The 12988-nt window shown below is 41.3% G+C and overlaps 1 protein-coding gene across 1 annotated transcript in view; it reads right to left on the bottom strand.

The window, feature by feature from the left end:
- Positions 1 to 12260, bottom strand: part of EXTL1 (exostosin like glycosyltransferase 1) — an 81246-nt gene extending 68986 nt beyond the window's left edge. Inside the window, exon 1 of the mRNA XM_070763802.1 lies at positions 9764 to 12260. Within this exon, the coding sequence (XP_070619903.1) occupies positions 9764 to 10701 (938 nt within the window). The 5' untranslated portion in view covers positions 10702 to 12260. The remainder of the gene's footprint in view (positions 1 to 9763) is intronic.
- Between the last annotated feature and the right edge of the window lie 728 nt (positions 12261 to 12988).

Here is a 12988-nt window from a genome sequence, read left to right as displayed (position 1 = left end):
TGGTCAGGTGTGCCGCGAAGAAGGAAGCTCAGGTTCCTGTCTCACAACATTTTGCTGAGAGAGAGAGAGTGAGAGAGAAAGCAAGAGAGAGAAAAAGAGTGAGAGAGAGAGAGAAAGCAAGAGAGAGAAAGAAAAGAGAGAAAGAGATAGAAAACAATAGTGAGAAAGAAAGCAAGAGAGAAAGAAAGAGAGAGAGAGAAAAGGAGAGGAAGGGAGAGAGAGGGAGAGAGACATGAGCAAAAAGAGGAGGAAAAAAGAGAAATGAGAAAATGATTGAGACAGAGAATGAGAGGAAAGAGAGAGAAACGAAAGAGAGAGAGAAGTGACTCTTGATTTAAAGCATATGATAAAAAGCACCCAAAGAATAAGAGAGGAAAAAAACCCAGCCCTCACCTGTTTTTGGAAATGGTTCAAGAGTGTGTATACACACACACACACAAGGGGGGAGGAGACAGGGATGGAAAAAGAGAGGAGAGTGTCTTAGGGTGTCATTTTGTGTCATTTTGGTTGGTGGTGTGCCCCAGGATTTTGTAAATGTAAAAAATGTGCCATGGGTCAAAAAAGGTTGAAAATCACTGCCCTAACCCCCAACATTTTACCCTTAGACTATCTACAATTGACCTTTCCAGATTCCTAAGAGGTCAGTAAGGGGAGTGCATAAGTGCACTAGCATGCCTTCCGTCCCCTGTCCTATTGTCTTTCCTATATCTCATATATATTTCTTCTATTCCTATATTTTTTCTTCCATTCTTTCATTGATATATATTATTCCTATATCTTCTATTCTATTCTTTCTCTGATATATTTTACTACGAGTATATCCTCTATAACCTTCATTGTGTATTGCACAAAATAAAAATAAATAAATAAATACATAAATACATAAACAAACAAACAAACAAAAATACCGTAAATAAAGTTGGAACCCACTCCTGATTTAAGATCTTAAATATCAGAAATAAAGAAACCAAGTAAACATTAATAGGAAACCAGTTTCACAATCATTGGTCCGACTGAAAATCCCAAGTCTATAAAACAAAATTATTCATTGCATATCTCCCAGGGACTTGTAGACACAACTGAAGTATATGTTAAAGTGAGATAAAATCAAGAGTTTTCGGGCAGAGTTAAGGCTAGCCCTAATTGTTCAAATAAAAGGTAAAAGAGATATACGTGGGTTAGTTTCACCCAAGAGAGCTGGTCATGCATACCAACATTTATTACTGTTGTGAAACTCAGTATAATATAAAGTTCCTCGTCTTTTATGTCAAAACCATATTGCTCAACACTGCTCCTGGTTTTCTTGCAAACTTTAAGGGGGGAAAAAAAGTTCTCATGACATAATGAGAAACTACAAAATGCAAAATGAGAAACTACAAAAATGGAAAGGAAGAAATTACAGTTGAAATTCCAACTCCAGTCCTGGCATTGCAGAGCCTAAGATAATCGGTGACTTACAATCGGTTGCATAATCATTGTTCAAAATTACAACGGACCTCCGCAAGCCTACTTATGACACAGATTGCAACCGGACTGCAATTATGACCTTTGTATTTATTCATTTCTATCCCACCTTTATTATTTTTACAAATAGTCAGCCAATATATGCAACATACCTTCCTCCTATTTTTCCCCACAACAATCTCCCTATGAGGTCAGTGGTGGGTTGGGATTCCCCACCTCCTTTCCAGCCTCCAGATTGGCCGAAAACGCCACCGCCAATTGCAGAACGGCGCTCCGCCGGGCGCCGCCACCCAACTGTAACCTTCTGAAACAGCCGGGAGCTTCTCGGCGGCCTCCGGAACCCGAACCCGAACTTCCGGGTTCAGCGTTCGGGAGAACGCCGAGAAGCCTCCCCGGCTGTTTCAGAAGGTGACAGCCGGGCAGCGGCGCTTCTTGACGGCCTCCCAAAAGTTCGGGTTCGGGAGAACGTCGAGAAGCCCGCTGGCCATTTTAAAAGGTGACAGCCGGGCGGCGGCACCCGGCGGAGCGCCATTTTGAGATTTTTCCCCCCTTTGCACGCATTAATTGCTTTTACATTGTTTCCTATGGGAAACAATATTTCATCTTACGAACTTTTCGCCTTACGAACCTACTTCCGGAACCAATTAAGTTTGTAAGACGAGGTAATACTGTATATTACTACATGTCTATTCTTTTTAACCTTTATTGTGTATTGCAGTATTTCCCAACCTTGGCAACTTGAAGATATCTGGACTTCAACTCCCAGAATTCCCCAGCCAGGAATTCTGGGAGTTGAAGTCCAGATATCTTCAAGTTGCCAAGGTTGGGAAACACTGCCTTTGACTATCCACTGTTGACCGATTCCTAAGAGGTCCGTAAGGGGCGTGCATAAGTGCACCAGCGTGCCTACCGTCCCCTGTCCCAGCGAGTCGGCCTTCTCCAGGTCCTGTCAACTAGACCAGTGTTTCCCAACCTTGGCAACTTGAAGATATCTGGACTTCAACTCCCAGAATTCCTGGCTGGGGAATTCTGGGAGTTGAAGTCCAAATATCTTCAAGCTGCCAAGGTTGGGAAACACTGGTATGGATGGATGGATGGATGGATGGATGGATGGATGGATGGATGGATGGATGGATGGATGGATAGGTAGGAAGGTAGGTAGGTAGGTAGGTAGATTTTTTAAAAATGAATTTCCGTCTCTCTCACCTTTTCCAGCATGTTTTCAGAGATAAGATAGTTAACCTATCTGGCTCAGGATCGCAAGCGATGTTTGTGTTCTGTATGTGCAAATTGGCCCCTGAGATTGAGCCTCTTCAAATGTGTATTGGTGAAACCATTCCGATACTCATTGAATTTTCTTTGAATTCTGGTAGGGGGTTAGTCACAAACACACATGCACACACACACAAGAAAATGGAAACTGATCAGGTGAGATTATCTGAGTTTTAATGAGCCGATGGCTGGGGGAAAAAATCCCTCTGTATTATCTTTCCCATCCTGAAAACTGAGCAGTCACATACTAAGGGGGTGGTGTCAAAGAAAAGGAAGATCAGAGAAATGACTCACCATCTGTTACTCTCCCCAAAACCGAAAATCACATTCTATATCAGCACAAGCCTGAATGGCTCAAGATTTCTCAAGGTGAGAAGAAAAGATATAAAGAAACTTCCTTCCCGGATTCATCAAATATCCGGTGCTCACATGTGCTCCTTCCACAGCCTTTTTATGTACTGTACTACCTATCTAAGCGGAAGAGTAGCACGGAGGGGATGCATTGCTATGCATATAAATATGGACCTGTGCAATCCATCCCTCTTCCCTCCCCCATCTTTTTACATCCCTTTCTCTCATTTCTGGACTGAAGGACCTTGTGGTGGACAGTGGAGACCGGATATTATTTGAGATCCATTGGCCCTTTCGTCCTGCATTTACCCCACCTTCTTTCTGTAAACCAGCTCAAAAGAATGGAATGGAATCGAATGGAATGGAATAGAATAGAATAGAATAGGAATACTCATGCACACTAGTTTTCGGTGATTTTTGGTGATTGCTTTGCTTCTGTGTATGTCAAATATATATATATTAAAAAAATCAGTGAAATCTCACACATTTATTTATATTTATATTTACCCCTAACATTTCTCCCTTAGACTCTCCACGATTGACCTCTCCAGGTTCCTAAGAGGCCAGTAACGGGTGTACATAAGTGCACTGGTGTGCCTTTCGTCCCATCCAATTGTCTTTCCTTTCTCTCACTTATCATATATATTTACTTTCTTTCATATATCCTCTCCTCTAAGTTCACTTTACCCTTATATATATTACTACATGTCTATTTTTCTTCCTATGTATTTGTGTATTGGACGAATGAATGAATGAATGAATGAATGAATAAATAAATAAATAAGCTTCTCTTGCCTTTTCCGGCCCTGTATCCTCCCAGGAGATTCCTAGAGAGGCCCCACGCAGGCTTATCCCTGCCTTTTCCGGCCCTGTATCCTCCCAGGAGATTCCTAGAGAGGCCCCACGGAGGCTTCTCCCTGCCTTTTCCGGCCCTGTATCCTCCCAGGAGATTCCTAGAGAGGCCCTACGGAGGCTTCTCCCTGCCTTTTCTGGTTACAGTTTCGGAGGCTCAGGTTTGTAAGTGGAAAATGGTTCTTGAGAAGCGGCAAAAAAATCTTGAACACCTGGTTCTTATCTAGAAAAGTTTGTAAGTGGAGGCGTTCTTAGGTAGATGTACCACTGTAATCTATTTGCTCTGTATAAACATTCTTTTAAAATATGGTTTAATCACTAAAGTATCAAGACATGTTGACCAGCCTTTCACACAAATATCTTGCACATATTTATGTACTTGGATTAACCCTTGGGTATCCAAGGGTTAAGACAGGGTGGATTTATATAGCATCACCTCGAGGTTCCACTAATGTAACGCTCTCTACATGGGGCTACCTGTGAAAAGTGTTCGGAAACTTCAGATCGTGCAGAATGCAGCTGCGAGAGCAATCATGGGCTTCCCCAGGTATGCCCATGTTACACCAACACTCTGCAGTCTGCATTGGTTGCCGATCAATTTCCGGTCACAATTCAAAGTGTTGGTCATTTGGCGGGACCCAGGAGAAGAGCCTTCTCTGTGGCGGCCCCGACCCTCTGGAACCAGCTCCCCCCAGATATCAGAGTTGCCCCCGCCCTCCTTGCCTTTTGCAAGCTCCTTAAAACCCACCTCTGTCGTCAGGCATGGGGGAATTGAAATATAGAATTTATACATGGTATGCTTGTTTGTATGATTGGTCTCTTAAATTGGGGTTTTTTAGATTGTCTTTTAATATTAGATTTGTTACATTGTCTTCTTTATTGTTGTTAGCCGCCCCGAGTCTTCGGAGAGGGGCGTGATACAAATCAAATCAAATCAAATCAAATCAAATCAAATCAAATCAAATCAAATCAATAAATAAAATAAATAAAATAAATAAAATAAATAAAATAAATAAAATAAATAAAATAAATAAAATAAATAAAATAAATAAAATAAATAAAATAAATAAAATAAATAAAATAAATAAAATAAATAAAATAAATAAAATAAATAAAATAAATAAAATAAATAAAATAAATAAAATAAATAAAATAAATAAAATAAATAAAATAAATAAAATAAATAAAATAAATAAAATAAATAAAATAAATAAATAAGTAAGTAAATAAATAAGTAAATAAATAAGTAAATAAGTAAGTAAATAAATAAATAAATAAATAAATAAATAAATAGAATGAATGAATGAATGAATGAATGAACAGATTTGTGCCCTAACTTAATCAACAAATTCGCTCACTTTAGGCATGAAAAACTGTCTGGGTGATTTGGAGCCAGTCACAATCTTTCAGCCCAACCTACCTCACAGGGTTGTGTATTGTGGGGAAAATAGGAAAAAAAGATATTTATTTATAAGATATGTATTATTTATACACAATAATAAAGCCAGGATCAAAATAAAAAAAAAATACAATTTAAAAATATGCTTTCTGAAAAAAATGCCATAGAACCATTCTACCTTTGAAAACTAGATAACTGTTTCTTTAAAAACTGAAAAGACTCTTCAAAAAAAAATCAGAAGGATAAACATGACCACATAAAAGAATCAATGAACTGTGAGCAACTTTCTCCTCCCTTCTGAAAATAATTTGCAAAGTACAGTATGTCAATTTCAATAAATCAAATATGCAGATTAGTGAAAGATTATAAACCAGCTGTTGCCTCTAGAACCGAGCATGAAACACTAATGTAGGCATCTATGTTCAGAGGTATAGAGGTATAACAAGCAGGAAGAGGGAGATTGTGATCCCGCTGTATAGAGCGCTGGTGAGACCCCATTTGGAGTACTGTGTCCAGTTCTGGAGACCTCACCTACAAAAAGATATTGACAAAATTAAACGGGTCCAAAGACGGGCTACAAGAATGGTGGAAGGTCTTAAGCATAAAACGTATCAGGAAAGACTTCATGAACTCAATCTGCATAGACTGGAGGACAGAAGGAAAAGGGGGGACATGATCGAAACATTTAAATATGTTAAAAGGTTAAATAAGGTTCAGGAGGGAAGTGTTTTTAATAGGAAAGTGAACCCAAGGACAAGGGGGCACAATCTGAGGTTAGTTGGGGAAAGATCACAAGCAACGTGAAAAATATTATTTCACTGAAAGAGTAGTAGATGCTTGGAGCAAACTTCCAGCAGACGTGGTTGGTAAATCCACAGTAACTGAATTTAAACATGCCTGGGATAAACGAATCCCAGCGACCAGTTAGGTCCCACAGAGTGGGTCTTCTCTGGGTCCCGTCAACTAAACAACGGCGCTTGGCGGGACCCAGGGGAAGTGCCTTCTCTGTGGCGGCCCTGGCACTCTGGAACCAACTCCCCCCAGAAATTAGAATTGCCCCCACCCTCCTTGCCTTTCGTAAGCTACTTAAAACCCACCTCTGCCGCCAGGCATGGGGGAATTGAGATACTCTTTCCCCCTAGGCCTTTACAATTTTATGCATGGTATGTCTGTCTGTCTGTCTGTATGTTTGGTTTTTATATTAATGGGTTTTTAATTGTTTTTAGTATTGGATTATTATTGTACACTGTCTTATTATTGCTGTTAGCCGCCCCGAGTCTCGGAGAAGGGCGGCATACAAATCCAATAAATAAATAAATAAATATCCATCCTAAGATAAAATACAGCAAATAGTATAAGGGCAGACTAGATGAACCATGAGGTCTTTTTCTGCCATCAATCTTCTATGTTTCTATGTTTCATTTAGAGTGCTCTAAATGTGCCATGGAAGATTAAAAGTCACACATAAGTCTACGAACTTCGTTGTTAGGAAACCCGAGAGATTTTTAAAAAAGCAAGCATTGCTTAGCTATCTCTACTGACCTTTAGTTCAGATACTGCAGAAGACAATGCATATTGCTTCAGCCCTACAAAACATGTGAAATACTGAACCAACATCTGCATACTGAAATATGGAGGCATCAAATCTCAGAAATAGGATTTGGGAGGGGGAGAAGAAATTAATTTCTTATGTTTTTTGTCTTTTATCCTACAAAAATGGACTTTAACAAGTTCAAAGCAAGAGTCCTTATACCTATGATGGCAAACCTTTTTTTCCTCGGGCGCCAAAAGAGCATGTACGCACACTACTGTGCATGTGTGAGTGCTCACACCCATAATTCAATGCCTGGGGAGGACAAAAACAGCTTCCCTCACCTCTGTAGGCTTCCAGGGAGCCATAAACATTTATTTATTTATTTATTACTTAGATTTGTATGCCGCCCCTCTCCGAAGACTCGGGGCGGCTCCCCCATCTCCCTGGAGGCTCTTTGGAAGCCAAAAACGCCCTTCCAGAGCCTCTGTATGAGCCAAAAATCAGCTGGCTGGCACATACATGCATGTTGGAGCTGAGCTAGAACAACATGAGAAAATATTATTTTACTGAAAGAGTAGTAGATCCTTGGAACAAACTTCCAGCAGACGTGGTTGATAAATTCACAGGAACTGAATTTAAACATGCCTGGGATAAACATAGATCCATCCTAAGATAAAATACAGAAAATAGTATAAGGGTCAGACTAGATGGATCATGAAGTCTTTTTCTGCCGTCAGTCTTCTATGTTTCTATGTAACGGCTCACGTGCCAGCACATATGGCTCCATGTGCCACCTATGGCACCTGTGCCATAGGTTCGCTATCACTGCTTTATACCATCCTGGACAAGAAAAGATTGGACAATCATTTGTTCAATATAGTATATTATAGACTTCAGACACCAACAAAGGATTGGACTAGAATAACCTTGGCAATTTTAAGATGTGCGGATTTCAACTCCCAAAATTCCCCATCTTGGCTGGCTGGGGAATTCTGGGAGTTGAGATCCACACCTCTTAAAGTTTCCAGGTTTCAGAAACATTGGGTCACTAGACGAGACCTCCAAGGTCCCTTCTACGATTCTGTATTTGGAGAAAAAATATTCTAATTTGCAAACTCACGAAGCCACTTTTCATTTGACATTTCCCAGGCCTGTCTCTTGAGAAACCTATATACGGGTCAAGAAGCAACAGTGAGAACTGGACACGGAACCACTGATTGGTTCAAAATTGGGAAAACAGGCAATGTACCATAAACTCTGTTTCTGAGTGGTCCAACACATGGCAACTCCAAATCTCAACTAGCAAATGCTCTGTCCTACACATTGTGAAGAAGAATCTGAACTCCAAATACGAACTGAATAATCAAATTATCACAAATAATCCCCACTCGGGTAAAGACCTCGGTATACTAATAACAAAAGATTTAAGTGCCAAAGCCCACTGCAACAACATAGCCAAGAAGGCTTCAAGAGTTGTAAACCTAATCCTATGTAGCTTCTGCTCTGGCAATCTCACACTACTTACCAGAGCTTACAAAACTTTTGCCAGACCCATCCTCGAATACAGCTCATCTCTTTGGAACCCATATCGCATCTCAGACATTAACACCCTTGAAAATGTCCAAAGATACTTCACCAGAAGAGCCCTTCATTCCTCCACTCAAAATAGAATACCCTACGAGACTAGACTTTCAATCCTGGGCCTAGAAAGCCTAGAACTAAGATGCCTTAAACAAGATCTAAGTATTGCATACACTTAAGTCTCCATTGGGCCATTTTTCACCATCCTCAGGGTTCAGGAAGCTTTCCTGAAGCCTGGGGAGAGCAAAAACAGCCGAAAGGAAGACCAAGCTGACATAGGGGCCCAGGGGAAGAGCCTTCTCTGTGGCGGCCCCGACCCTCTGGAACCAACTCCCTCCGGAGGTCAGAACTGCCCCCACCCTCCTTGCCTTTCGCAAACTCTTAAAAACCCACCTCTGCCATCAGGCATGGGGGAATTGATTCCCCTGGGCCGTTTCTGTTTTATGTATGGTTTGTTTGGGATGCATGACTGTTTTTTTATAATAAGGGTTTTAAACTGTTTGTTTTTAACCATTAGATTTATACTATGTATTGTTGTTGTAAGCCACTCCAAGTCTCCGGAGAGGGGCGGCATACAAATCTAATAAATAGATAGATAGATAGATAGATAGATAGATAGATAGATAGATAGGTAGGTAGGTAGGTAGGTAGGTAGATAGATAAGTAAATAAATAGGTAGGTAGATAGGTAGGTAGATAAATAGATAGATAGATAAATAAATAAATAGATAAGTAAATAAATAGATAGGTAGGTAGGTAGATAGGTAGGTAGATAAATAGATAGATAGATAAATAAAGAGATAAGTAAATAAATAGATAGGTAGGTAGGTAGATAGATAGATAAATAGATAGATAAATAGATAGATAAGTAAATAAATAGATAGATAGATAAATAAATAGATAAATAAATAGATAAGTAAATAAGTAAATAAATAAATTAAATAAAAAATAAAATAAATAAAATGAAATAAATAAATAAATAGGGCAATGCCTCAGGTGCCCTCAGGTATGGTTTCGTCTGCCACAGGTGCCATGCGCGTCATAGGTTCACCATCACTGCCCTGTAGCATTCGCATTTTTTAAAAGGTGCGCCTTCCTCCAATTTCTATAACCCAACAATTAAAGTGATTAGAAACCCATCCGCACTGGCCCTAAACATTTCAGTACCTGAGGCTGAAAACGTTCCACTCCACGCCGCTATAACTTGGGGCAGAGTCAATTAAACAACAATTAACGACAATCAAAACGCAGTGCTTCGCCAAGGGCCCCACTTTCAGGAGGCATTTTGGAGAGGAAAAAACGTTGACTTACTTTTCATACTCGATATTATCTTGGTCGCACCGCTTGTCCTTGTGCTTCTCCCAGTCTTTGCCGTGTTTACATGTGGTCAGCGAAATAATGTCTTTACCGTTATGGATGTGTCGGAGAGCATTCCTGGTGTCGGAACCAATGCCGGTCAGGTATCTCTTCCCTTTAAAAACCAGGAGATACTTTTTCTCGGGTGGGAGAGAAGTCTTGTATAGCCAGCCTCTTTCCCCGCCTTTCTGAGGATGCTCCTTCGAAAACAAAGGGATGGAGATATCGAAACCAGGCCGAAAGTTCTCGACATAAAAACTGGCTTTGGCCAGGATCGCCTGTCCAATGTCAAACCCCAAATCTTCGGTGTAATTAGGCCACGTGCCTGAATAGAGGTTAAATAAGAGGTGGTTTTGTCCATCATTCCAAAGATGGAAACCTTGGATTTTCTTGTTGATATTATGGACATATTGTACGGAGAGATGGTCCCTATCCAATGTGTCAATGTTGAGAATAAATAGACAGGCTTCCTCGGGATTGGAGGTGTAATAACGCGACTCTTCAATGGAGCGGATGATTTTTTGGTAACTTTCGGATACGGGGTCCCCTCCTTCCAAGGGGTAAACGAAGACTTTGAACCCATGCTCCCTACATTTAGAAAAATCGAAGCAAGTGTCCATACGGCACCTGCTATTCTTGTAAACACTTAACTTCAGCTGCTGCCGGCTTTGCGGAGACTCGTCACCGTGGCCCCTATCATTGTTCTGGAGCTCCTCAGAATCCGCAAAGTTCTTGAGAAGAACCTCATCGGCCCAGCGCGGCCAGGTCTTTAAGACTTCGGCTTTTTTGCCGGAGAAAAGGGGAAAGCGTCTTATTTGGTCTCCTCCAAACAAAACAAGAACAAGCCACGTGGCCAAGAGAGTCACAAACAGGTATTTTTTCTTGGCCGGCATGGGTTCATGCAGAACCCACCGAATCCTTATTTAGAAAGGAAACCAACTGGATCAATACAGAAATCCAGAAAGTGAATTATTCAGGCACGAGGGGGAATTAAATTCCTCAGAGAGGAACAGGAGCTCAAGCCTCAGAAATCAGAGTCTATAAATCCTGCATACGGCAATTTCTAAGAGTCCAATTTCTCTCCCCATTTTAAAACCTAGCTTTGAAATTCACCACGCCACCGTTTTTTCTCTCGTCAAGAGTTTGATTCGGTGGCTTCTTCGGTTCCAACCATTTGGTGCGGTTTTTGAACCACCCCAGCCTTTATCGTCTGTATAATCTTCACTCCATATTTATTTCAGGCTGGGTAAACAGACTGAGTTTGATTACTGGGGTTTGGTGTGGTTTTTTTCTCTCTCTCTCTCTTTACCACTTCCTGGCGTTTTTCTTTTTTTGATTTAAATCTTCGCCAACCTATCTTTCCCCCCCTGAGGATTTAAACATTTTACCGTGTCATTTTATCCACTCGCCCTTCCAGTTTGTGACCCTTATTGGGTTCTCCTTTTGTTCTGCTCTCTGATTTGGCCTGGCACAGCCCTATTATTCCCCCATCACACATACACCTCTAGGGGACCAGCAAGACAATCCAAACAAGCAACAATCCAAACAAGCAAAAGTCTCACGGGATACTAGAGCCTTAAAAGAGCCTTAAATCCACCTTTCTTTCCACCGGGAAAATTGCTTTGAATCCTATCCCCCCCCCACTTTAAAAGAACAGATGAACCTTCTTCTTCAAAGGCAAAAAAACCCTTGCAGCCCCAAATTTTGTAGCTTCTTGGCAATGATGACACATTGCTCTGCTCCCGAAGAAATAAACTCAACTCTTCATCCAGCAATAATTTCCAAGCCAAGTTTCTTTTTCTTTTTAATACCTCTGCAGTTTTCCTTTCGTTTTATTAATATAACTCTTCTTTGAAGATGGGACTTTCAAACAAGTTTAACTCTCAAAACCTTCACAGGAGGCTTCCGGAGTTGTTATTTTTCTTTTTTATCCCACCACCTTGGCTTCTTTGGACCGAATTAACTGGGATTAATTCGAATTAAGTGGAAACCCAGTTAATTCGCTCAAGGCTTCCTTGCAAGAAGACCCAAAGTTATTTCTATCCGGATGGAGGTTTTTAATTATCTTCTTTTTATTTTCCCCCCCACCCAACCCGGTTGTCAATTCTTTCTCTCTCTCTGGTTGGCAAACTGGAGCGTCCCGACGTTTGTCTCCGTGTAGGGACCTCGACCCGGCGGGAACCCCGGGGCGGCGCCGCGCACCGCAGTGCCCTTAGCGCACCTGGACGCTCTCCGCTCGCCCTGCCGTCCTCGGTCCGTTAATACTCCGCATTATTATCCGCACCGCCCGGAGTAAAAGCACCCGGGCGAGCCGCACAAGCCATCCGACCTTCTCCCGCCGGCCGTCAATCAATCAATCAATCACGGCGCCGCGCCGGTCCAGCTCCGGCTCTCCATCGCGGCTCCTCTCGCTCTCGCTCTGCCTCCCTCGCCCGCCTTCGCAACTCAATGCGCCGCGTTCCGCTTCCACCTTCACAACATTCCTCCCGGCCACGCCCCCGCGCGCTTCTGATTCGTCCCCGGCCCCCTCAGAGGGCGTGGCTAGCGTTACCTAACTCTTTCCGCGCCGAGGGCTCCCAGAGAGGGAAGGTCGCTCATTGGTTGGTTGGTGGGGGTTTTAAATATTTTTTTAAAATTGATTTTATAATATAGAACTAGGGAAGGGCTACAAAAAATGTTTACTACCACACTGTGGGCGTGGCTTATTTTGTGGGGGTGGCTTGCCAGCTGTGACCAGGTGGGAGGCTTGACGATCATGTGACTAGGGTGGCTTAAAGGTCATGTGACTGGCTTAAAGATGGCCAACTTCACCTCACCTCAAGAATTACTCACCTCAAAAAGATACAATTTCCCTATCTATTTACTATTGTAGATCATCCAAAATATACTATTTAATTCTATGTATGTGCACATTTATTTATTTATTTATTTATTTATTTATTTATTTATTTATTTATTTATTTATTTATTTATTTATTTATTTATTAGATTTGTATGCCGCCCCTCTCCATAGACTAGGGGTGGCTAACAACAGTAATAAACAGCATGTAACAAATCTAATGTTTAAAATAATTAAAAAACCCTTATTAAAATCAAACATACACACAAACATACCATGCATAAATTGTATAGGCCTAGGGGGAAAAGGGTAGTTCAGTTCCCCCATGCCTGACGACAGAG

This window comes from Erythrolamprus reginae, chromosome 11 (genome assembly GCF_031021105.1).
Source record: "Erythrolamprus reginae isolate rEryReg1 chromosome 11, rEryReg1.hap1, whole genome shotgun sequence".
Taxonomy (NCBI): Eukaryota; Metazoa; Chordata; class Lepidosauria; order Squamata; family Dipsadidae; genus Erythrolamprus; species Erythrolamprus reginae.
This window is presented reverse-complemented; position numbering and strand designations above follow the sequence as displayed.